This window comes from Phaethon aethereus, assembly GCF_964289735.1.
Source record: "Phaethon aethereus genome assembly, chromosome: 5".
Classification (NCBI taxonomy): Eukaryota; Metazoa; Chordata; class Aves; order Phaethontiformes; family Phaethontidae; genus Phaethon; species Phaethon aethereus.
Genome location: NC_138579.1, coordinates 29,690,841 through 29,718,366, shown reverse-complemented (window position 1 = coordinate 29,718,366; position 27,526 = coordinate 29,690,841). Strand labels below are relative to the sequence as shown.

General features: G+C 38.0%; 1 protein-coding gene across 1 annotated transcript in view; it reads right to left on the bottom strand.

Moving 5' to 3' along the window:
* The window catches only part of BAZ1A (bromodomain adjacent to zinc finger domain 1A), a 65,131-nt gene that overhangs the window by 33,101 nt on the left and 4,504 nt on the right, over window positions 1-27,526 (bottom strand). Inside the window, exons 2-7 of the mRNA XM_081999898.1 lie at window positions 23,951-24,229; window positions 12,195-12,338; window positions 5,856-5,957; window positions 4,502-4,589; window positions 2,457-2,591; window positions 1,695-1,797 (exon numbers count right to left, since the gene is read on the bottom strand). Of these exons, the coding sequence (XP_081856024.1) occupies window positions 1,695-1,797; window positions 2,457-2,591; window positions 4,502-4,589; window positions 5,856-5,957; window positions 12,195-12,338; window positions 23,951-24,229 (851 nt within the window). The remainder of the gene's footprint in view (window positions 1-1,694; window positions 1,798-2,456; window positions 2,592-4,501; window positions 4,590-5,855; window positions 5,958-12,194; window positions 12,339-23,950; window positions 24,230-27,526) is intronic.

Below are 27,526 nucleotides of genomic sequence, written 5' to 3'. Positions count from 1 at the left end.
AGTACTGTAGCAGCTCTTTATAAGAGACTTTATGAATGTCAGTAATTGCCATTCCAATTAAACATTATTTACAGGTAAAATGTTTAGATTAATATTCAATTGCATTAATACAGTATATTTACAAGTGTACTTTTATGTTTATTATATGGATGGAATCACACTTTTCAGACAACCAGTATAATGCGTTGCTGGTTACAATTTAAAGAACTGTATCTTTAAAAAAAAAAGAAAAAGAAAGTTCATAATCATGGGCCAACATTGGGCCAAAAACAAACACACAAAACAAGTGTGATACCTCAGTATTTTTTTTTAATTGTTATTACTTGATGCAGTCACCATCATTTTGTGTCTTCAACAAAGAGCAGAAAGCATTTACAAAGTCTGAATATTGGCACGCTGTGCAAGCTTTCTAGTGAGGTGGCAGAAAATACAAAGAATACATTTGGATCTCCATGTTATACAACTTATTTCAAGGCTGATTGCTCTTTCATTGTTTGAAACTATACGTTTCAAGGGCATTGGGTTTTGGGGTGCAACAGGATAACACAAAGATAAAATTAAGCCAGAATGTGTCTTAACTAGCCTTCCAGAAGCTGTAGTTAATGTCACACAAGAAAGGAAGCAGCTTTGATGTTGATCAGCTATTACCTTGTTCTGTGCTGTCATTTCCAGCACATAAACAAATAGATGCTAGTTGTGCAAAAAAGTGGACACCCAAGTTTAGTGGAGCCTATTAAACCCTAGTGTCCCAGTTTCCTATGAAGAAAAGGCTCTGAGCAGCCTCAGACAACTTTGCAGTTATTTAAGCAAATATTGGACTAGATAATTTCCAGACATCCCCGCCATCCTAAAACATTCTATGATAACGGAAACAGGAGGTAGAAACTAGAAGTTCACTGAAGTATTTCCACAGACGAAAGCCTTTTCTTATGAAGGACATCAGTGCTTACAATCCAGAACACGTCCTTGTCTGAGCTTTGTCTCCTCAAGAAGACGCACCAGTTCAACCCATACTAAAGGTATCTGGGTCGCCTTACTTTATTTCAAATTAAGTTTAAAAAGATCAGAAACAGGTCAAAACTAAGCCAAAAATAATTCAATCAGTCCAAAATAAAAATCTCTTAAGCGATTTGTGCTCTTTTAGTTGGAAAAATTCGTAAACATACTGTAAGTAATCTTGCAGAACATTTGGACATACCTTAAATAGCTACCCACAGACATCTTCAGAAAGACCCAAGATTTCCTTAAGGACTATTACAGGTTTAGAAACCACTGCAGTTCTTTTAAATTTTGAGGTAGTTTTTCCATTTACAGATTTTGCTCATACAAAAGATTGATTTGTGTTAAACATTCATGTTTTGACAGACCTTCAGCTGGCAAAATTTATATATGACTTTAGAATCCAAACTTCTGCAAAAGTTAATTTTGCTCTTTATTTATCTGAGATATAAATCAACACAGCTACACCACAAGCTTCCTACCTTTCCCATTTAGTAAAATTAAAAAAAAAAAAAAAAAATTAGGAAACAACCATTCTAACCACTGAAAGCAGCACCTTACAATGGTGCTGTGGCAGTGCACTCTTATTACATTTTACCTTTGGAAGGCACAACCCCAAAAATACTCTAATTATGGCCTGCTCTCAGACCCGCAAAAACTGGTTATACTAGTCATAGGACTAAACCTCAGCTTACCCATGGCCTGCATATCTTCTTTTTGCTTCTGGAACCTTGTCTTTTCCCTTGCTACTTTACTTTTGTTTCCTTGGGTATTTTGTTTCGCAGTAATCTCGTCCTCCTGGTAGAGAATTCAGAGGGGGAGTGGAAAAAAGAACATAGTATTTACAGTGAAATTTTTCAACAGTTCTCAGAAACAAGAGTAAAAACACATTGTAAGAACTTCCCACAAACATACTAAGTACTCAGAGATCCTGCCTCCTAGTTGGCAGGGGATGGGGGGAAAGAGGGAGAAAACCCAAAAGGTTTTCTTCCAGCTTTCTTCTCAAATAAAGCAGTTCAGAGCACTAAGCTTTGCTGTGTTTAAATACAGGCAAGTGACATAACTGTATCAGAGGGCAAGTGACATAATCTCAGAGTACAAATTCAAGTTTTTTAGCAAATTATTTATTAATAGTTCCCAGAAGGGACAAGTACGCTACGCACAACATGCTGAAAAGCTAGTTTCTTGGGGGCAGGGGGGAGAGGGGGAAATCACAGGAATAAGGAAGATAAAAATAAGAAGATAACATATCAGATATGGTCCCTTTTACCAGCTTAACTATGAAGCAAATCTACTTCAATAGCAATTATGTAATATTACACTATTCATCCTCAAAGAAAAAAAAAGCACATCATCAACCTTGCATTCCAGCTGTTCCGAAAGTTCAGAAAAAATGGAAGAACTTAAAGACTACACTGATGCGCCTTCATCTGGAATCAAAAGATGTTATTACTTACAAGACTAGTAGATGCTCTCTTTGGAGGCCTCCCTCGCCGTCTGCTTGCAGGACTGAAGATAAATGTGGGTGGGTCATCAGGAAAGAAGTAGGAGAAATTTTGTTCTGCTAGATTATATTTTGCAATTGATGTTGCCTTTAGCAAGAAACATGAAAACAGATATCCATTGTGAAATTCTCACCTTTTCATAAATATAAGCTAATTAACGAATCATTAATTCACAAAAAAAGACAATAAAAGTAACTAGATTCACAACTGGTTAGCTTAGGATAAGAAATAAAACTCTGAAATAGTGTAACTGTAGAGTTAATCCACCAAATGGATAATAATGTAAGCAGTGCGTATTTGAAATGAAAATAGAATTTGGCCTCATTTGGCAAGATCTTATTTCTTTAGATGTCTTTTAGCAAACACAGCTGTACACAGTCTTTCTAGCAATTTACTGAAATGTGTCAAGAATGACTTTTGACAGAGAAAGCTGGAAAATTAGTTTACTAAAGAATCATATAATCCTCTGTCATACTTAAAACATTTCCTCTTCTGGAGGAGAAAATTTATGATGTCTCATTCTGAGTTGTCAAAGTTTCTTTTCAAGAAAAGTTTCTTTTCTGCCTTCTCAACCTGGTGACTTCAGGAAGTCTGCCCTCATCAAGTGATACAGATGAGGATACAAAGGAGACACTCCAAACAGGACATGTTCACCTAACTGCTGAAATGCAAGGCAGTCGGCAAAGGAACAAGAGGACACTCCACAAAAAGCCCAAACAAAGAGAAGATGCCAAATGCACACATATACAGAATATAACAATTTTCCTGAGGCAACAGAAAGCATCGCTAATAGATCACTAGACCCAGCACACTGTATCACATCAAGGACAAAATGATCACTAACAAGCCCAAGGAAGGAGGCAGATTATCCCTTTCAGTTCTGTTTTCCTCTATTTCCATTTCTTTAAAAGACACAGACTTTAAAGTTAGAAACTTCTTCAGAAATTCATTGCCTTTGTTATTTTCCACAACTTCCAGAGGCAAGACTCTCATCTCTCAGAGCTTTCCTGTGCAGAATGAGCAGTTACACAGCTGTATAAGGATTCCTCTTAAACACACACAAAATACAAGATGTAATAAACAAACATGCTGCTTTCTAAAAACAAGATGAAAATAAGAAGGAATTCAGGGTCAAGGATCTCCAGCAGCACAGCAAGCAAGGCAAGGGAAATTGCTGCCTACTTGGTAAGTGTGGGAAAAGCTGCTCAATTCCTTGAGCACAAGGAAACAGAAATTCTCTGAGTCAACCTGCACAAACTATGATGTGAACTTTAGTATGAACTTGTATTAAATATCGCCATATACCTCCATATAAGTTGACAAAAATATGCATCTTAACATCTTCAACATCTAAGGCTTCATCAAAAGCCCATTCCAGCCACCTGAACTCTTTGTTACTTCTGTCTCACTGAAGAACTAGAGACTGAATTCAATCTACAATAAAACATTTTCCAGCTAAAAGCATTACAACAGAGTAGTATTAGCTTACTGTACCAAAACAAAAAGTTAACTATTTCATTTGACTTAGAAATACCAGCTGTGTACCTTGAAGAATGAAAACAATTCATGTGTTAGACTAAGCAAAAATATATCATGTTTTAATAAATAACATTTTTTTTTTTCAATGTAAAAGCTCCCATTTCTATTTTGGGGGCTTTCTAAACTGGTAGCTAAGGAAGAAATTAGCAAAATTAAATTCTGCTGCATGTACAGAAAAACTACCATCTTGTTTACGAGCAAAAGTTAACAAAAACCTGTCTTTACAGAAGAAGTTGCAGTATTCATCCTTTTATTTTGTAAAAATCAAATACTAGCTCAATTATACTTACAAAAAGTATTTTATATATATACATATACATATATATATACTTATACTTACAAAAAACTAAATTTGATGTAGTTTAAAAAAGAAGATCTGAGCAGAAGATCAGAGAAGAGCAAAAAAAAGACTGAGTAGGGTCAATATTCTATCCAACAAATTATTCCTTCTTATTTACCTTAGTTTTAATGACTCCATCATGTGGTTCACAGTGTTGTTTCAGAAAAAGTTTAAGTCTATCACGAGAGAACAGATGTTTCCTCCGGCTGTATTAGGAAAGAAAGGTAGCATTATCAACTAACATCTTCAATTATTGTTTAATGACAGCTGACAATATGTGCAAGAACAAATGTAACAGATCATACGATTGACCTTTTTCTCATTTTCTTAATTATAAATTACACCCTTATTATTGTAACTAACAGCTGTTCTTTGCAACCCCAATTCAATTAAAAATTTCCTTACAAAAAAAACCAAAACAAAGCCCAAGTAATACTTAAACAGTTGTTCTATGCATCTGTAGTTTTTGTTTTGAGGATTCTGGTATATCCTCTTTTACATACACGTTCTTATCCCCACTAGATCCTCCAGACGTTCCCTTCTATCACAGTAGCTTTAAAATCCCCTGGTTTTAATAAAATAAAACTGAAGTCCAATTGTTTCAGAAGAGAGTGAAAAAGGAAACAGGACAGCAGGAAAGCAGCATTCACATCTCTCAAACAGGGAGGGTAAGGCACAAAAGTCTCAAGCCAAAAGTGAGAGGGGCAAATTCACACGCTGCTCGGTCAGGCTGTGGCACTCCGCTACAGGACAGCGTGCGTTCTAAATGCTTCCTGGCATCCCAGGGAACCTGCAGTACTTCATGGGAAGTAGAAAACCAACTACACAGGAGTAGTTAATGAAAAAACTAATCTCTATTCATTCTGGAACTAAATGACTTGAAATCACTGAAGGTTTTTGTTGTGTTTTGTTTTGGGGTTTTTTTTTTGTTTTGGTTTTTAAGCATCCAGTTCATAAAGTTTTGATGCACAATCTACTCTAAAAAGTGTTCTTCAAGACAAAATGATGTTATTTAAGAAACAAAAACTCTTTGCATCTTTCTATTTTAAAGCAGTATAGCAGTCTGCCAACATCTGCTCCAACATTCCAAACCAGTAATTCCACCACACAGAAAGCTCACCATGCCAATAGTTCATCAATATTACAGAACAAAGCTCAAGATTTTTTTTCCACCTACTCCATCAGTCACAGCAGTAGGCATAGTATCAGAAGCAACACCAGGTCTCATCTGTGTGCCAATGAAAAGTACAGAGACTTGTAAGGAGTTGGGATCTGTGTTAATACTAGCAAAGCTTGGAACCCTTGCTACAGAAAGCCTGTGAAACACAAGATTTTTTTTTCCAGTGCCTTTAATTAGTAGTACTAACATATTATTTTAAAATGACATTTTGTAGCAAAAAAAATCTTATAGTAACTTATACAACTTGCACAGTTACAAAGTACAATTTTAACCTTCATATACTAATTTTTACCTTAGTTGAGATGCTTTAACAATAACAGCTTCATATAGTTCTTTTTTAATAGGTTGGACTTTGTATTTGAACAAAGAAGGATCAATTATGGCTTTCTTCTCCCTAAAAAAAGTAGAACAAATTAAAAAGTTAGCTACAATCATGAAACATCAGTCTTATATTGCACACGTTTAATATATTTATACGCCTACACAATGGACCTCTTGAAAATACCCAGCCATATTTAATACAGGCTGTAACGTCCATTGGTACCAAAGAGGACCTATTCACTTCTGCCAACTTTTCTGCTGCTAGATTTAGATCTGCAAAGCCAGTTCCTGCAAGGAACACAAAAAGGGATCAGGGATGTCTGTGTTCTTAGAAGGGAGATGGGACATGAGAAGGGAAGGAAGAACAAAGAGAGAGACATCCCTATCCCTCAGAAAGTCGCCTCCTTAATACTCTCAGTACTTGTGATGGCAACAGGAAGGCAGGAAAAAGGAGAAAAAGATGATGAGGAAGGAGTCCAAAAGACAGAGTTAAATAAAATTAATAAAAAACATAGCCTTAGAGCTACAGATCACATCTCAAAATGAATAAAAAAACCCCAGGTAGAATATTTTTCTGAAATACCAATTTAGAAAAAACACCCTCACCAACAACATCCTTAAAATAACAGGAATCGTAAGGCAATGCATCTACACTTTAAAATAAATGCTTATCGAGTTACACGGGTTTTCTCCTCCCAAAGTGTACTTCCCTTTTACAGCTATCAGCTACAGAGAACTAGATTTCCCCCTCCCCCCTGCCATGGAAAATATTTCTTCATTTTTAACATAACAGTAACTGTTTTCTTATACCTCTTCCTAGGAGAATAACCACCCAGGTCTGGTGTGCTACCAAAACAAAATTCATTCCTTTAAAAAAAACAAAGAGAGGGGTTTTGCCATAGGCAATATACTTTAAATAGTGTGGTATATTTAGGGACGGACTTCACGACAGAGTTAAGCTAATGAGATTTTCTTTAAATAATGTTGCATTTTGCTACATAACAACAGAACTAACTTCTCCTAGGGTGGTAATTTGTAATCAAGAGTCATATTGCTTTATCAGGAAGAATTCGACCATCATCTTATTTCATCAGCGAGAGAGAGTGAAGGAGTTACGTGGATGAACTAGGAGATTTACAGCTATGCATTTCATCATCACTGTCGGTCCTTCTGGCATTTACAAAATGCTTGAAGGTGGAGTCTGTGACAAAACAAAAATCAATATACCACTTGCTTCACCCCTATGAAGAAAACACACAAGATGTAGCAAACGGTACTTTGCAAGGTTGTTGAATATGAAATTTGCTCCAATTCTTATTTTTTCCCGGCTAACTGTGTGAAATAGGGATCCAAAGAAATGCACCACTCAGATGCTTAATAGTAAATACATTAATTCATACAAATGGTGTAAAAGAAACAGCACTTATCCACAGTTAGTGTCATTTTAGATGAGCATCATTCACGGATTTACGGAGAAAACTAGTTTATGATGGTTAATGATCAGCATCGTTAAAAACAATTGAAGGGACAGAAAAGAAGATTTAGACTTTGGAAACAGCAACATGCCTACTGGACCTACAGATAAGCACTATGATATACACTGTCTGCCTTGCATGATGCTATCCAAGTCAGAGTCCCAACTTGAGTCACTCAGACCAACTCCAATTTAAGAAAAATAATTTTAAAACCCCCCAGCCAGTCATATTAGCAAAACAGAGATAAACTATATAAACAAAGTAAATCAGTATACACACTGGCAAGATTTTAACATTGCTGCCTATAATTTTAAAGCTTGTTAAGAGGCTTTGTATTTTGGTCATACCGTGACTTGGTCTTCCACAGTCATCTTCAGTCTCAAGACAGGAAAGCTAAAGTAAGGAAGGCTTGTTGCAAGGAATTTCTGGATAGTACCAAACACAAACATGTTCCCTTACCATATACCCCTACACTTCCAGTCCTTTAGTCTAACAAGCTAAAGAAGGACCCAGACAGATACAAAATAAAAGGCAGAGTGCCAATGTTATACCAAAAGCATATTAACTTATTTATACATTTTGAGCAGATTCTCAGCTGCCTGCATTATTGTCCGTAATCAAAAGCAGAGCCCAAAGAATAATCAAATGGTTAGCTCTATGTACTGTTAACCTTTACTTTTTGAGTAAACCCTTCTTCTCACCTTCAACGAGTCATATATAATAGCCCCAACCCAATTTCCAAACACACTAATTTTTCCCCTGCTTAGCTTCTGAGTTTCCAATGATTATCCTAAGAAGTTAACATATTCCTGAAATCCTGCTCCATAAATGTAAATTTAATTCAAAATTTTGTTTAGGGTAGAAGAGGAAGAAAAAGGTCATTCAGTACACATAGAAAACCTCAAAAATTACATAGATTATCTAGTCACTTTGGCATAGAAGTCATAACATTTTTTGTTATTTTTTTCTTTATAAAGCATCATACAAAACACCCAAGAGTTAGCAAAGGTTAGACCCATTTCACAGCAGACATCCCCTACAGCAAGTCCTCACGGAACAGCTCTGACAGACCACCAGATCCAGAGAAAATAACAACAGAATATCTTCTAAATTAGCAGGTGAATACTGGAACTGACTCGCCCATATTATACTAGTTTCTACTGCACTCAAGTAAACATGCCTAGCACCTGGCAGTCTTGCCTTTTTTGAATGAGGTTATTCTGAACCACCGACAGATAATAATCTAATCAGCTCTTCAATTACTTTGGCACAGTGATCACATGACCTGGATAAAAATTTCTGCTTGCAGTCCTGCTGTATTATGGTCAGGCAGGATGGTCTTAAGGTAGCATTACCAAGGAACTTCTGAGACCTTGTCCTTCTGAGTTACCTTGTCCAGGACACGACTATCTACACTATCTGGTCCGAGTCTTGCTGGAGCTACCTATATCTTGCAGTATGAATAGAACCAGAAAAATTGCACAGAAAGATACTGAGAGTTAGAGGATCAGGAATGGATCTAAAATGAATGCTGCCCTCTTTTCCAAAAAGAGGCAGCGGCTTCTCTTCTCTTTGACTAAGTTTGAGAATGGGAAAAGTTCCCTTGAAGACTGGTTGCTAACACAATCATTTGTGGTCCCTTATGCTCCAGTGCAAGCCTTACACAGAGGTAATCTGTCAGTATATCGATCCTGATAGAAAAGCTGCCTTCTGCACACCTTTAAAGGTTGCTGCTGCCAAGCTACTTTATACCGAGCAATTACAACTGCCCAATTGGAACTGCAAGTATTTTCTGGAATCTGACTAAAACGTCACCATGGAAATACAGCAACCTGAAGACTGACAACAGTATCCTGGTTATATCGCTCTAGGGACAAGACAATAGCACTTGGCAACAAAATCCTGACTTTGAATCTTCTGATGAAGATTTTAAGCTGCCTTTGACCCAGTACTTTGGTCTTTCCCTACAACACAAAGTGGACTAAGACCTACCACCATTATTATTAGATTCAGGGGATGGGGGATGAGAGGAAGAAAGGAAAGAGGAAAGGTAAGAATTAAAGATGAGGAAAGATTTGTTCTACTGAAGACATTGTATAGTTTCAATGACAAGCTATGACCGCACTTTTTGAAATATCCTGTTCATAATTTCTTCTCTAAATAGAGGCAGAAAACTAGGTTGAAGGTGGTAAAAGAAATCTGGATGGTAAGGTTCCCTTGGCATTATTTCCAAAAACTTTCTGTTACCTCTGTCTGCATCACAAAATTTGCAGAAACTATTAAACCTTTCCCCAAAATAAAGATGATACTTCAGATTGAATAAACACCCAAATTTACTGCCACGAACCAGCCAGCAAGCCAAGAAGAATTTTTTCTTCTAGTATTTCTGATGCCATTGATGGTTCACATTACTCATAGTCCTGGCAGGAGGAATGCCATGAGTTAAGTTGTGGCTAGCATTGTATATATTTGGCAGTACAAGCCCCTCAATCCCCAGCCTGCTGCTGAGTGCTAAAGCAAACGCAAGAGTTCAATCTTATCATTAAGTCTAACGGTTTAAGGTATGAACACTGCTATTCTGTGATGACCACTACCCTACAGTACCAGCTGGTCCCAGGGCATAGCATCAACAGTTTAAGAGCTAAGAAGTGTGCTACCTTTTGCTTCGGAACCCAAGCCTTACAAGACAGCCTGTTTTTCTGAGGGAATGCAGGAGTGAGAGTGTCCTGGCCTCTTTCTCCCTGTACAACCTCAGCTTTTACTGCAGAACATGATAAAAAAGGTCAGCAGGAACACTTGTACAGAACACGTGGCTATTTCTGCCCCACGCAGACAGAAGCGGGGTCAGAGAAAGGTTGGGATCTCTAATGACATCTATTTTCAGTTAAGATTCTGTAGCCTTACAGATTCTTTAGGAAAAATATTTGCAGATGGCCCATCAATCTGTGCTGTGCTCCCCTCCCCCCCGCGGGCACACCAAGCATCTGCTGTACCATTGTTTAACGGCACCGCAGCTTTGCGCCGAGGCTGGGTCTCAAAACCTGGAGATTTGTGTGCAGACGGAGGCAGAACTGTGGTTCTGCACATATCAACTCCACACTGGTCCCAAAGCGAATAACATCCATATTCTCCACATCCAAGTTTTGCCATAAGCAGTAGCATTTAGTCCCTGAAGGATAAGGGCTGCAAAACGATGTCACTCAGTTCAGTGGGATAGCTTATTGTTATGAGGAAGGGTATAAAGAAGCTTAGATGCCAATATACAAAAACTAGTAACAGTGCTCTACTTTCAGATAGGTTTTACAGGTACATCAAATAATACTTTCCAAGTCTGCATACACTCAGAATATATCCAGAAACTAATTAGAGTGTTACCGAACCCTTGCATTTGTTATGAAAAGATTTGCTTAAAACTTCCAGTAAGCATTTTAAAGCTGTAAGAGGTTTGCAATTTAAGCTGGTAGCATAAATGTCAGTTACATGTGCCATAGAACAGTGCTTCACAAACTTGTATATTCTCGTAAGATTTCTCTTTCTAAGAGAAAGACATTATTTTGCCCCCCTTCTCTGCATTGTCAAAATAAGTAATCAGCTAGGGAGGACCACAGACTGACTGGGAGCGTAAGACTCGGTCTTACTACCAGCCCTGCATGCATGGAAGTGACAGCAACATAAAGGGATCAATCCCACAGTCAGCTCTGTGCACGCTTGCATTATTCCAAGAATAAGCTCCTTTCAAGTGCCATATGCCTTGTGGAACACAGATAATGCATTTATTTTCTCCGAGATGTAGGACCTCTTCATGAAGAACGTGGACACTGCCTTCAAGAGACAGCAGAGAATTTAAAGAATTATTTATCCCACGTTATTTTCTTAGCCAAGTGAGGAGCCCCACCCTAGTTACTCAAGGCATGTCTGGACATGGAAGTCCTCATGCAGCAATCAATGAGAATAACTTCTGCATCCACGTGACATCTCAAAGTCAATGACAGTTCATGTAAAGCCTGTATGTTTCTAGATACAAGACTGGGGCCCACTTCAAACCCTCTTCTTGCATCAACATTGTGCTTGTGAAGCACAGAAATCTTTCTTCTCATCATACTGCTAGTATAAGCTGTATATATAAGCTCAATTACTGGTCAGTAAAGGGATACTCCAAATTAAACACCAATTATAGCCAAGAAGCTCGCTTATACAATGTTATTAACCTATGCTAGCCTATAGGCAGTGCCTTAAGACAGGACACACACTGTTTCACTGCACCTAAAATCATAATTAAATCAATTAAATACAATGGTATATATTTATATGGACACATACACAATGAAGCAAGTTTTGTACATTCTTATATTTTGGTCACAAACACTTTAAGTCTCTGAAAAGTCTTTCCAGAGAGTTCTAGTAAGAGCATGTCCTCTTATTATAAGGCGATCTCAACTCTGAGCCCTATGATGGAAGTGAAGTAATACATCATGCTAAGTAGTACCAGACTGTAGAAACGCAGAACACGACTGCATCTTCCAAGCTATCGCAGCACAGAGAGGACTAGTGATAGGCATACATGACTCTTCCACCATCTCTCCACAGAAATGCTGTCATTCCAAACAGATTAACAATGATTATTCTTTAGGTACTCCATTCCTCATAATGCACAGTTCTCTGGTGGATTACACATAGCATAACTGGCACCTGTGAATATTCAGCTTGTCACCTTCAGCTGGCTGAACACTCACGATCCATACAGATGAAATAATTTGTTTTGGTCAGACCCTGCCACGTCTGCTTTAGTCTCATTACCCAGCCCAAATGCTTTCTACTGTAAAAGTATCGTTTACCCATTTTGTGCAGAGCTATTGTGCGTTTCTGAGTCGTCACTGTCACTGATGATAATTGTGTCTCCGTCAGCGCTGCTGGCGTGGCCGTTCGCCATTCCATTGTGATGGGCTGGAGCTATTACTTCCAAAATCTTACACTGCAACCTGAAATAAAACACAGACATTTATTACCATCAAAGTCTTTCATTAGTGCAAGGACTCTAAAGTTGCACCAGATTTTATTTTAAGAATACATAAATAAAATTGTATTGTCTACTTAAGTAAATACCTAAGAGCCTTGCACTGAAATACTAGCTAAAATATTAATTTCATGAGTTCCATGTAATAAATGAACAAATTCATCTGCTTACACAGCTATTAGCTTCACCACTCAGGACAACAAATCAAGTCACTGGTAGAACTATTTATGATTGGGTTTTGGTTTTGGGGTTTGTTTTTTTTTTTTTTCCGTTCTCACTTAAGTAAACTAAAAGTTAACTTAATGTGTTACTTTAAAATCAAACCTTTTACATTTATTTTTATAGTAGTCAAAGAAAAGCAAAAGATTTTTCATATCCCAAAGTATTTTTACTTGTAAGAGATCATCTTCTACTGGCTGTCGATGACCTAAATAAACAAGGCTGAAATGATCATTATGCATCTAATCTTAATAATGGCCCATTTATCTGCTGACACATATTAAGGCTCCATCTGGCATGCACACAATTGACCAAACAAGTCTATCCCTTTGCCATCCTGAATGCTAGTTATAAAAGGCAGAATTAACTACATATTAAAAGAATAATTAATCGACACTTCATGCTGGGTAACTATTATAGCTGTTTCTTAACCACTAACTTTCACCTCTTTCTGGAATTCCATAGTTCATATTTTTTTGTTTAATCTCCTAAAGCCTTGTATGCTTCATGAAAATTAACTATTCCAGTCAATGGATGCTGTCAGATACTACTGCTCAAAGAGAGGGGGGAGAAAAAACACATAATTATTCTCTTCTCTGGGCACCAAACACTGTCACTTGAAGTGACTAAAATGAAGAATATGTGAAGCACAGGGCTTGAATTAGCATGGCACCATGCCTAAGTTAGAAACAAACAAACCAACCCAACAAATCTATAATGACAAATTTTAAGTGTTCTTCTATCTAAACTGAAGACTGGCAAAAAGGAAACAGTGTCACAGTGTTTCTTAAACACCTCTTTCTGCAAGCAGACAGTACTATCCAAAAACCTGCACACACTGAGGGGGAAAAAAGAAAGGGACAAAGGGAGAAAAGTTGAAAACACTGAAATATCCTAGGTTGTATTCACTTGTGAATTTAGCTAGGACTGGTAACACAGTGCCTGCAGCTGTCTTCCCCAAGCCTCTCTCCACAGGGAGAGAGCTCCAGGATGCTCCAATGGGATATGTCATTTAAAAAAAAAAAAAACCAAAAAACCACCAACCTATTAAATCTATATATTCCTAAAGACAACAATATGACCAATGTTTAATTATCCACAGCGACACCTGAGCTGCCTGCAAGCAGAGGCAGCTGGAGTCTGCTGGACTCACTGCCGTTCCAATGCAGCTGGTCCCATTTGCAAAGCTGGCTGGTCTGGAGCTGGAAGACACGTTTTCCCTGTGAGCGAACCCCAAGCTCATTAACTGTACAAATCTATACAGACTCTGTGTAAGGAACCAAGAGCACTGAAGTATGTAATGGAGACAGAGTCTAGTGGCTGTTCACAAGGTAAGTCCAGGTCCAGTCAGGCTTATTAAGCTCTGGCCCAGCAGCAGACTCCAGCTGAGTCCCAAGAGAAAAGTCTATCATTACAGTATTTTGGTGTTCTAATATTGGGAACATCACAATCTCCCCTTCATACTAAATAATACGGAGCTGACTGCATGGTAGAATGGGTACTATTAGGATGTTTTTTTTAAATCCAACAAAGATCACCTGCTAAAAAAAAGACTTCTTCGTAGAATTATTTTTGTTCTTCTTATGAAATATATTTCCTAGATAGTTCAAATCAATTTTAAAAATACTTTTATATTCATTTCTAATGGAAAAATAATCAAAAGCACCAATGTTTAAAGCTACTGACACTTTTTCTAATTTGTTCGCTATTTGAAGGCCACTAGAGGGAGCGCATACACACTAAATTTGCAATCGCAGTAAAACAGCCACATGAAAGCTAAATCGCAACCTACGCTACCCAATGCCAGGAAAGGACAAAGAGGCTAACACACACACACGCGCATCAATCCTCCTGGACCAAAAGACTTGACTATTTAGTCACCGAGTATTTTACCAAGACTTAATTTACCTGCTTATCCATCAGACAGTCCTGTAATTTACAGGGTATCAATCTCCTTCTGTAGGAACGGAAATTATATATTCTATAAACTTGATTCAGTAAGTAGCAACATCCCCAACACAGCTGCCTTTTTTTTTTTTTCTTTTTATTATTGAACAGAGAGAATGACTAATGGAATAAGCTACCACAGGAAGCAAGTGATTCTCCATCCTCTATGCCTCCATTCAAATCATGACCAGAAATCTTCAGAGAAGGAATCAAGTGAAACACAGGTTAGCTGGCTCAATAAAAGCATAATCCAACGAAATTTAGTGTTTACTTATAGACAGGAGATGAAAGGAAGTGATGCAACCGTTCCTTCTGGCATTACAGAAATAATACCGTCTATGAATAAAGACTTTTTTTAGTCTTGCTACAGTCAAGTCATGGCTAGTAGCAGCCAATTCACTGAGAATTGGGTTGAGGGGCAAATACGCTCTGCTTCTAGTGCAAATGAAGGTCTGTTCTTCCCAATAACCTAGTCATTCCCTCAGTTCACTTACTACAACTCTCACTTTGTATCATAAGGCACGTAAAACAGCAGAGGTGAAAGCTGAAGCAAGAGACTCAACTGAGTCTTAACTACTTGCAATACTTTCTAAAGAGGATACCTTTAAAGATCTTTACAGAGCTTATATCAAAGTCAAACTATGCTCGCTCACTGTTTCCCATAAAAGAAGAACTGGGGGCACCTCAATCCGAGATGACAGCAGCATTAAGTAAATACATACCCTCATATCCCACTCAGTCAGAAAGCACTTTCTTCAAATAACAATAAATATCGTGAAAAAGCTTACAGCCACACTAAGTGAATCCCAAAGCCATTCAGAAAAAGGATCAGATAAATTGAGAATAGAGCCATCGTGAACTTTTACACAACAGCCCCAGTAACTCTAGCTCAGACATGGACAGCCAAAAGCTAGAACAGTAAACCTGCAAAAGGATTACCCTATACTCAAACAGGTTTGCATACCTCTTTCTGCACTACAGGCTATCAACAACAGGATAGAGGTCCTCTGACTTGGTCCCAAGTATGGCATTTATGCTGACAGATTTATGTTTTGCTATGCTCAGAAACCAAGCTCTTTGAGGTCTCATGTTATGGGAAAGGTTCCAAGATGTGCCTGGCCTATATGATTAAATCTGGGGGTTTTTTGAAGAAAAACACCACCACCACAGGAGCCCAAAGGTTTTAAAACACAAAGCCAGAAGAGATACCACCACTGTAATTTTTTTAAAATACCCGTGCACATCTCCTCCTCTCTCAAACAGAAAATAACCCTGAAATCTTCCACAGATTTCCATGAATTTTGTGTAGGGGTGGTCAGCTGCAGAGGTGAAAGAATGTAACTGACTCCAGCAATCTAGGGGCAAGAGACACTGATGGGAGACTGCAGTGCCGGACATAGTTTCTCCAGAAACCCAACTCAGTCAGTCCCTCTCTAGAAGAACGATTCTAGGCTGTGCTTTGAAGAGCAGCTTAACACAACCTAGCAGAAAACTTCAAGGTTGGACTGAACCTTCCCAGAAGAATGGTAAGGAAGCAGCAGGCTGAAGGTGTACAAAAGCAAATTGCACCTGGAGCCTCAGGCTGCTGCTCCATGAGATGCAGAGATGACTTAACAGTTCAAGACTGCCAAAGGCGGAAATCTTCCCTTGCCATTCCTCCTTCCAGCCACATACTGGGTGCAGTGGTTGCTTTTTGTAGCTCTGGCACTCCGTATCATTTATTGAGTGCCATTAAATTGAATTAAATTACCTGACCAAAAAAACCCAAATAAACAACCCAAAACTAACCCAATGTGAAGAGCTGGGTAAGTTTGTGTCATATCAGCTGCTTCAAGTGGCTCATTGAAGGATCTGATGAGAACTACAGCATGTGCAAGACGCAAACACTGGCTACTGACAAAAGCAGAGGAGGAAGAAAAAGTAGGACCTCCCTCATTTAGAGGCCCTGAGACACTATAATTTCTTGAGTAGCTCAGTGATTTCCGTAGTTTATCCTTCCTAACTGAAAAGTGACATCTAGGCAAGTGAACACTGGGATAGTAGGAAAGTCTGTTGCAGGGAAACCACACACCTAGCAAGGTAGTTGGGCAAGATATGGTACATGCTTCAAACTCACCAGTAGTCCAAGATGAGAGTGATTCAGGAAAACCCAGAACAAAAGGTAAGTATAACTTACTTGCCAATTCTCTTTCATTCAGCTCAGCAACTCAAAGGCATGTACACAAGCTATTACAAGTTGCAGGATAAGCAGGTATCTCCACCTACCTCTGCTGGAGCAGTAGAAGAACACAATCTGAAGAAGAGAAAGAGAAACTGCACTCCACTATGTAACTGGCCAAAACCAGCCATCACAGAATGTCAAGCAGAAACCTTGATCCTGCAATTATCAGTACTTTCACTTACTCAGAGAAGTTCTTCCCAAATGCTGAGTAGGCCTTCGCATCCAACCAAGGCCAGAGTTACAAGCTGTGAGAGGAGAGACCATGTCTCACTACCCATTAACTGAGCGTTCTGCACAAGAGCTTTTGATCTGGCTGGCACTAATTACTGTGATAGATATAATAGCCTGGCACTCTGCTATATCCTCTTTTCAAGTCAAAAAACAAGATCCCTTGAAGGACCAGGTGAGTTATAAACGTGCCTCTTGTATGCTTTACAATGAGCAGACAAAAACCATCCCTTGGATGCAGAAGGCTGTTGCAAATGGGGCGGTGGACAAATATTGCAACACCTAGAGGCCAACTTTTAACATAAAGAAAACAATGATCAGCAAGTCAGAAGCAAAAAGGAAATTCACTTTTTAGAACAGACACTCAAGTGCAAGCAAAGTTTTTCAAATGCCCAAATCAAAAAAGCACACCTTTTCTAATAGTATGTAAAGTTACTTGAATACAGGAAACACCAAAAGAGTAATACAAGAAGATACAGTAGCAAGTACCAAGAAATACCAGAAAGCTATAGCCTCATTCTGTTTTGTCAGCCTTTAGTAAGTTTTTAAAAAGTAAATGTCAAATAAGTGCAGTAACTGATATCCATGTCCTAACAGTTCTCATACACTTGAAAATAATTAGAGATAAAAGTGAGACAAGATCTGAAGGAATAAGTGACATCTTTTACTAAGCTAACTTGTACAGTGTAATGCACACACAAAACAAAAGCACACAACAAGGAGACAAGTTTTATGCACATAACTGCTTCCTGAAGTACAGCAAGAATTACTGTTTTTGAGTTTTAGCATCTTCGCTTGTCTGTCGATTTCAGGTAAGATTGTATGCTTCAAAGAAACTAGTAAGTAGCATGTTTTTCTTAGGACAAGAGAACCCTATATACACAGTAGCTGCATCAGCTGTCTCCTGTGGAATTAGGACAGCACTAACAGTAACAGCAGTATATGCATTGTTTTGACTGCTCAGCCTTCAGTTCATAGTATTGTACTGATTTAAAAAAAATAAATTATAAAACAAACAAACCAAAACCCGTACCTTTAAATTTATAGTTAGAAAAGTAGACAGTGTGCACAGAAATGAGAGCTAACAGAGATTGGCAGCACCCAAAAATAGTTGTAACAGCTGTTCAACAATCTGTAAGAAAAGAGTTGCAGGTTCTCACCGAGATATCATCATCTCATAGCTTCCATTAGTCAAATACAAATATATTTATTAGTCAACAAATACAAATATATTTATATCTCAAAGGACTTAAGGGCAGTGGAAAGTTAATTCCTTAAACGTGATTCTCCAAGGCCAGAAGTTGACTGACCCTTAAATGGCAGTGCTTGAAGAATGCAAACTGTACTTGCTCTATGAATAGGTAAGCTGCTCTCCAGTACTGTCAGCTGTGCTGTTTCATAAGCACTACACTAACTTTGCTATCGGAATTCAAATTCACCTTTTGAAATAAAGTAGGAAACTTTCTTTGTATGCAGGAACTTGTGCTTAAGCCTTACCACTACAAAAACACACTATAACTTTCTGATTCTGTGGACATTAGCTCCAGTGCCTCTGCATCCAGTCAGCTTTGAAGCCTACACGTCAAAGGGAAAAATTCACTGGTGGACTAGAAAATAATTTAAATTCACTGTAACTCGTTAGAATCTAAACATGGAAGGCACTTTGCCTTTTATTACCTAGTGGTCTTACATTAGCTTATCCCAGTGCTCAGAAGACAACTATATATATAAGCAAGTAATACCTTGTTGCCAGTTTGAATGAAGAAGTTGGAAAGTTAGCCATAACCTGGTCTCTTACAAGGATTGTCTTCTACCATCCTAACTCCGTATCAGCTAGGCATAGTCATGACCAGCAACATACCTCCTGTGCCCTAGTTAAGACTTACAGAGATGAAAACAGTATGCAAATCTTTTAATTGGCCTAATGCAGTGGTTAATCCACTATGAACAGTCCTAAAGCACTGGGACACCAGCCAAACAACTGACGAGTTAAAAAAAGAAGTTTCACTGACAGACAAGGTTGCTCTGTGATTATCTACATTTCCAACAGCTTGGCAATGGTCCTCATATCATTCAGAGCAGAGAAAGGATGTTAACCTATACCTAATGTGTGATCAGATGCAGCAACCTTCCTAACAGAGAACTTCGTCTACTACTTCTGTAAGTAGGGTCATTTTAAAAACACTACATTCTCTTAAAGCATGCTGGTGTTGCTTGCTCACAGACATTAGGCAAGTATTCTTCTGCAGTGGTGTCATCTAGTGGTCAAATTCAATGAAAAAAGATATTCCTTTTCTGTATCTGACACATTCTGTACGGTTTCTTCCTTCTTATACACTACCTTTAAGCAGCCTATTTTAGTCTGCACATGGTTGACTCTTTAATTAAGTTCCATACTAACTGATGGAAAACAATTGGTTGTCGCCCAACCTCCATCAGAAAGGGAAGGCATCATCACATAAGCTATTTTTAAGGGCAGGGAGGGGAAGCTGAAGAGCTAGTAGACTTGTCCAACCTAAAACCTCAGATCTCGTCACCGCTCAAATCAGACTGCAAGCTTATAGATTAATTAACTAATTATCACACTGCTCACCTGTACACCCTAATAAAGACAGCCATTATTTCTTCTGATAGCACCCAGACTCAGAACATTGATAAGTCATAATTGGTTGTTTACACATGCTTTACATCTAGCATTTGCTCCAGCAAATTAAAATAATTTGGAAAAAAGAAAAAAGGAAGCGCACTGCTGACCTCAAGCAGCAAAGAATAGGTCCTACAGCTGAGTGAGTTAAGCAGCTGTAGGTTTTATTTGGTGTGTCTGAGGCACTCACTGAGGTTATTTCAGGTAGGCCTTCCACACCACATAGTTCCAACTTTCAGGTAACTGGCTTCAGATGCCAAGATGTTGAAAAACAATTTCACAAGTTTTAAGTACCAATAATACAACAGAGTACTAAGACAGCCACAAACGGACAGGTTACTGCAAGAGATGCCATCCCCTGCAGGGGGGAGAAAAAAAAAAGACATCCAGCTAGTACAGTATGGGTCTTAAACTTCCAGTTCTGAAGCGCAAATATAGGAAGCAATACCAATGACGTGGTCAACATTTTTCCTCTGCTTCAATAAAGTGTGAGCTAAAACATTAGCTGCCTATTTTACATCTTAACTGACCATGGTTAACATGAAATATTGCTCTAATTTTTCCCCCCAACAAAATCTTAAATATTTGCCATGCCTTTTTCAATAAATTACTTTCCATAAACAGCAATTTGACATTCTATGTAACAGTAGTGTCAGCTGTTTTCAATTTCAATTCCTTGGCAACTCAGATAAACTTAATCTCAAACTAAGTTTTCTGTCTATATTATATGAAGTTTCTGACTAGTGTTTCAAATAATTGCATCTTTTGTGAAGCCAGTACTAGGAAAATGTTGTTACACAATTCCTACAGTTCTTTAACTGGGAATCCAAGCAGCTTCATGTTTTAAAGGATAGCACAGCTTGTCACTTCGCAGAAAAGTCAGCCCCATTTTGGCCAAAAAGTCAAACATGTGCAAGCCAAGAAAGCTGGCCGTTTTTAATCAATACATCATCTGAAAGAGCAGGCAGAACTATCTCCTTGTTGCTTCTGCTAGATTACCAAATTGCACGTGCCACTTTCAGAAACTGCCTGAACAAGCCACATCATAGAAACTGCAGAGAAAGCCCCCCAGTCCTTTCTGGTTGATAAGAGCTGTTAAGACATCAGACATACCAAAAAACCAGAAGACAGAACACCTCCCGAACTCTCCGAGTTCCTCCTACCAGACCTCAGCAACAAGGCGGAAACAGCCAAATTCAAAACCGAGTAGCACAACAAAGGGCTAGAAAGCAGAAGAGCCTGATAAGGACATAAGACCAGAAAAAGCAATGGGGCATCAGATTCTGCAACCACTAGAACACAAGGGTTGGATACAAGATCCACTGGTCTCAAAAAAATCTTCTCCTAGCCTCTGCACAAAGCACTGGTCCTCTTTCTAGATCACCTGTCCATTGCTTACAGTACTATAGACGACTTCATATACTCAAGATAAAAACATTTACATTAAGCCAAAATGCTAACCCTTCTAGTGTTTGGGTTCCCTCCCATATACTTTGTTCAAAGTCCAGAAAGCTGCATCAAAGCAATTTATCCTACAGGAATATTACATCTGCAAAGTTAGGAGTTATAAAATACCAATACTTAAATTTCTTGAGTAACCCGCGGCTACACATGCATTATGTTGTAGGCTTTGCATTAAATGATGCATAGAACTCAGATAACAAATGATCCTGCTGATGTTACAGGTGCAAAAAACTTCATACATAAATGTAGTACGACACTTTACAACACCACAATACAACTGGGTTTTCATGATCTGCCAATTCTGTCGGTCTCATAGGATGCCGTTACGCTATAGATGGACTGTGACCATTTTCCTAGAAAAGATCACAAAAATGTATTTGCACATGACAAACACGTGCAAATAGCTCTGGTAAACAGCTGTGTTATTTACAAGTAACATGAGTTGGCATACTTAATCCCTCAATGTAGTCCTTCAAAACATAGGTTGAAGTCAACTGCTAATTGGACAGAAGAATAACTATGCCTCACCTCCTCCCACTTCGTATTCTTAATTATGTACCTCTAAGCACAAAAATCCCCCTGCATTACCATGTTATTTGCACTGTTTCCTGGATTTAGTATTAAAGGTCTGTACTAGCTCTCTGCTCTACGTTTGTCTAGAATATCAGTGGCACACAACCAGCTAAGGCAAATTTTTCATGCTTCATTTTACCAGACACAAATTTATACTTATGTAGTTGAAAACATTATCTCCATCAGGTTAATTTTCAATTGGAATAGATTTTATCTGCATCGCCGGTATTTTGAATGATATCTAGCCCACCTCAAAAGTTTAAGAAATTTAGGTTATATCCTATTAATATATTGATCAGTGAAAGTGGAACATAAACACAAAATTGTTAGATATGTATCTTAACACAACTTTGAATAATCAAGATGATTGAATTAAAAAATGATAGCACTATCTTCATGGTAAGTGGAAAGCATTTTGTTAGGGCAAACTTAAAAACTGTTTTATGATGGTCTAAAAACAAAAGTGAAAAAGATTCTGAATTTCAAAAAATGAAGAAACGAGACAGATTTATTTATCAGATATAAGCCTAGCTTTTCAAAGCATAAATGAAAACTAAGATACACACATAAATATTTTAGCAAAGAGTTTAGAAAAGTAATAGAAAGACAGGAGGGTTGTTCTTGGGGGAAAAACGTTAATTCTTCTAAAGCATTCTTTTCACTATTAGCTTGGAAACTGACACTATCTTCAAAGATTGAAAACAAAGGCATTTCATTGAGCAAATGAAAACCAACAGCTGAACTACACTGACAGTTCATAATATTCAGGTTTCTAAAAAAGAAAAAAGAAGAAAGTTATTCTCTAAGAAAAATGACTAATACTAGTGGTAACCTGGGTCTAGTCATTAGGCAAGTATAAAGATGAGAAAGATAGGAACAAACTTTGGATATAGGTTTTCTGTACAGAAAGCAGCAACTCTACTGAAGTTGTTCTTGTCCTGGCTTTGCAGACTGAGACTTCACTGGTTGAAAGGAATAGAGTAGGGAAAGAGAGAGAGAGTTTTTCTGTTAAGCACTGACCTTATGTACATACCCGTATAAATTTCCCTACAACTTACTTATCTCACAGCAACAGATTTTTCTTCCTAGTGTAGTACAAAATTTGCTTTAAATAAGATCTGGATCAGCCACTAAAAAAAAATTCGTACAGAATAACTACATTCTCCAATGACCATTTTGAATCAGCCCACTCCTATCACCCAGTATACACCAGATTACATGCCAAGACCTCAGGCTACCTACAAACACTGATAGGTTGTGTGGCATCTACTCTGCAGTGTAAGCTGGCACCTTCCTCCTGAAAAAAGCAGAACAAAACAACCCCACAAACAAACAACAAACCCCCCAGCAACAGCCGAACCTACAAAGGCTTTAGCACACATCCTGCAGGTATTTCCAAGTTGAGCATGTTTAAGTCTTTCGCATTTTAAACCTCAGTTAGGTGAGACTGCAAACTCATTTAGACAAAACATGGACCTTTTCTAGTCCTCTCCCAGAAGCTGCTTTAAGGAAAGACTCAAGTTAGCTACGTGTTGTAAAACAACTTACTTATACTGCAGAACATATGTACCAATGATATGAGAAGGAAAGCATCTGAAGCTCAGTCTAAGATAATAATAGCAAAAACACTTGCAATATATACATCAGTATAAGACTAAGCATAACACTAACTTCAAGTGGGGAAAAAACCCCATCACACTAAAACACAGATAATGGCCTATTACAAACATTTTACGATTAATTCCCAAACTTTTCTGAGAGTACAGTCACAATTTTCACCACTACATGAAAAGCAAAAACCCCACTTTCATCAGTTCTTTAGCTTTTCAATAGTTCAGCCACTCAGACTACACAAAACACCACATGATGAATTACATTCTGGATGATTTCATCGAAACTTTCGTATGTTTTTTAATTCACAGCTTTCCCTAATTTCTCAGTAATCTCATTCTACAAACAACCCACCTTTCTCACACCAGGGACTGACATTCCTTTGCAAATCCACCATGCAGACAAAAGAACTGCTGTGTCAAGACCTGAAAGAGATGTCCTGCTCCACAGCTGCTTCTAAGCTAAGGTAAGAGATACCAAGCCCAGCAATACAATCCTACTCTTAATTAAAGGAGGGAGGAGCAGTAACAGTACTACTAGCTTAAGCATCATACCTCACTTCAGGTATGATGGAATTTATTACCCTGATTTTTGGTTTTTAAAAAAGCACACAAAAAAACCACCCATACCAAACAAAAATAAACACATATTTATTTTTTAATGTACTTACCTTGCACCATTATTTCTAACTACTTCCACTGTTTCACCAACAAAATACCGATCCTTTACATAAGCAAAGATTTCATCACAGATCTCATGAAGTCGGGAGCGATGGGTAAGGGTGGCCAAGTAGAGAACTGGAATGATGAGTGCCTCTGGAAAACTTTGAAGATTATGTCTGGCTTTCTTCTCTGATTCCAGTGCTTCCTGATATGTGAGTCCTGGTTTACCTGTGACAGCACAGCTCCACACAAGGCTGTTGCACAGAATGGTGCGTTCAAAAAAATCACTGAAAAGAAATGCGGGTGGGGAGAGAGAAAGAAAACGGTTGAGTTCTGACTAACATTTTAAATTTGCTCACAACACAGCAGTAAATTTCTTTTACAAGCCTGAAATGCAAAGGCAGCTCTATTCCTGTACAGGTTCTAGATAATCAAGGGTTATCTACCACTTTTTAGCCATGGCATGGTAAATTACTATTGTAAAACCAAAGTCTCCTCTCACTACAGACTACAGCTACAGCATCAAGGCCTAGAAGTGCTAGAAACAAATATTCACATGTAAGAAGCTTTATGCATAATACTCATCACACTGAGTTTAATAGGTGTCATATCCTCCTCACATCCCCCACATTTCCACAAATATTTGCAAGAGGAGGGTCTAAAACTGTACAAACATAAAATAAGATCACAGAAACATGTCGAAACTTGAACAAGGTTCAGATTTTGAGTGCGCTAGCTCACAAACAAAAAGATGGCAGAGGTAAAAAATTAATGTCAAGTAGTTCTCTAAATAGTTTTCACTCCTCCACTGTTTGCATTGCTCTTAGAAAAAGCATTGAACTATTTTTTCCTACAAATTCTTCTCCTCTCTTGTCCCATTAGCAAATATTGATTATCCTCTCTCCCTGTATTTCCAGTTAATGATAAAATTACATTGTTGTTATTGCTTGCTTACTAGTTATTATATTGGACTCAAGAAAGAAGAGCTTTCATTAGTCAATATCTGTCCATTTTTGACAGGTATCAGAAAAACAGCGGTTTGTTAAAACACTTTCTAGATGAAGTAGATGATGTAGCTATTCACAAAACCCATGTTAAAACATATCATACACTATGGATCAGTGATCGAACAGCAGAGCAGTCTTTCAATATGCCCCAGTTCAGACAGTGATTTTTACTTGCCTTCCTTTAAAAATCTTAACAGACCAGTATCGATAAGTATGCAACACACAACAGGACAAACTGAGTTTTGTTTTGCTTCGTATCAGTTCCGTATAAGCTATTTCAAGGCATACACACAGTACTTTCAGAACACTGCATGCTACACAAGATACCCATGCAGAAATTTCATTCCTTTAAATAAATTTGCACTGCGCAGTGTTCCTATTTTTAGAAGGACAGAACTGTTCAAATCATTTCTAGTAATGGGGTTAGCGAGTCGGACAGTTCACACTGAGTTTTTTCTTGCAGGCTCCCTGCAAACTTCAAGCTGGCAAACGTGCATCAGTTAGACTGATGCAGATGACAATGCTCGCTGCAGATGGAGAGATGAACCACAACATTTTGCAAATGGAAATGGAAATTCCAGATTGAGGACAATGGAGGGTCCTGGCTCAGATAATCCTTTCTGTACGAGCACAGGATTCCTCCGAGTGAAAGATGCTTTAGGAAGAACGTTAGCTGCAAGAAGGGGAAAAGGACAGAAGGAGAGATATATTATCTGAATAATATTTAATAGCTACAAAATTTCAGATTTTTATTTCACCTGCATCTACTTAGTATATTTGACAGTTGATGGGTCTAAGACTGGTAAGTAATAAGGAGTAATTTGGGTTTGCTTACTCTAAACAAGAAAAGGAGAAGAACAAAGGAGAGAATGAGATAAATCATTCTTCAATATATGAAGAAGGGATGGCTGTCAGTCATTCTTTGTGCATAGGACAGGAATAGTCTTTTTTTTTTTTTCTGTCAACCATGGTTAATCAGTATCTTTAAGTTACTTAAACATTTTAAAGAACAGGTTAGATAAAAATCTGTTTGGGGTTTTTTTTAGGTGATGGAATACATAAAACATGATCTCTTCAGGTCTCTTCCTGCCCTACATTTCAATACTTCTGTATTACATTCACAGTAATTTTAGTAGTCTTACCGACTCAGTGAATAAAGAAACATTTACTTAAATCTTCATGTAGCTACATATATTTTTGTCTCTCACTTACCAAAAAGGTTCTTGATAATTATCTTTCGCCAGGACAGAGAAAAATCACCCTAGGAATTATTTTAAAATATACCAGAATAGAATTTTCAAAAATTATGGAAGTAAAAGGGGGATGGGGGGAAAGAGAGCGCAGAGAGGGAGGGAGAGACTGAGGTTGACGCTGACAGTGTCCCTTTAAGAGCTGCTGTTATTCTTTGTGAGGGGACACCGGGCAGTCATGCTATTTAAAGCAACAGCATTGAACTTACAGGAAAAAAAAAACCAACACTAAAAAACAAACAAAAAACCCCCACAAAAAAAAACACACCACACAAAAACCCCACAAACCCCTCTCTAAAAATTTTTAATCTATGATTATTACAAGTGCAAAATTCTAAGATTACTTTAACTGAAACATGTATGAGGAAAACATTTTTCCATTTGCATACAAGAGTAGTTTGTGTATCTAGTTTCATTCTCCCTCATTTCCTCTTTTCTTTTGTGTGGATTTTTCCCCCGTGAACTTATAGGGAAGAAAAAAAATTGTGCAAAAAAAAATTACATTTGATTTTGAAAGCATTATTTGTCTTTAGCTAGTCATTACCTATAGCACATCAAAACCATCTGTGGCTTAGTCTGTTAACACAGTTTTATTGCAATGTTTTAACGATCTCACTTTAACTCGGTTTGAAAGAGAGGAGAAAACAAAATCCCAAGAGTATAGCAGTAGATGTTATTTGTAGTACTTCTTTCGGCCCCCGTCTCTCTCTGGTGCACGTCAGTTATCACAAAAAGATTTACAAAGAGCAGACATGACAGCTACCAAACCAAGAGAACGGTAGCAGCAACAGTGATACCCCTTCTCTTTACTTAAAGAGTAATAATGCACTTGATCATATTCTACATTCAACTTAAACTCACAAAAGCAAGTGCATCTGCTGCTACGTCACGTCTGAAGCCTTACCTAACACCTTTATCTAGCGTATTATGGTCTTTGGGGCTTCCTCGCTGGTTCAAGATCTCTCTAGCTGTTGACAACATGGAGAAGGAAGTTCATACAAAACGCGTCCACAAAGCTCACTTGCACGGCCCCATCAGCCTGCGAGAAGTCAAACCGGAACTGCAGCACCCTGGTGCAGATGTCCACACCAGCTCCAGGAGCTGGGACTAAAAACCGAGTTGTCTTTGTAGTAGTAATTAATGCCAACTTCTCAGCTGGATTTTTTTTTTTTTTTCATTTACATTATATAGTTAGTTTCCTATGCAAGGCAAGGTAAACAGCAAAATTATCAGCAAATCATTGAGAAGCAGTTTAATACTGCTGCTCTGTAGGTATTTGATAGGAGGCAGTTCATTAACAGAAGCTAGACATAAGTTACTTGCAATG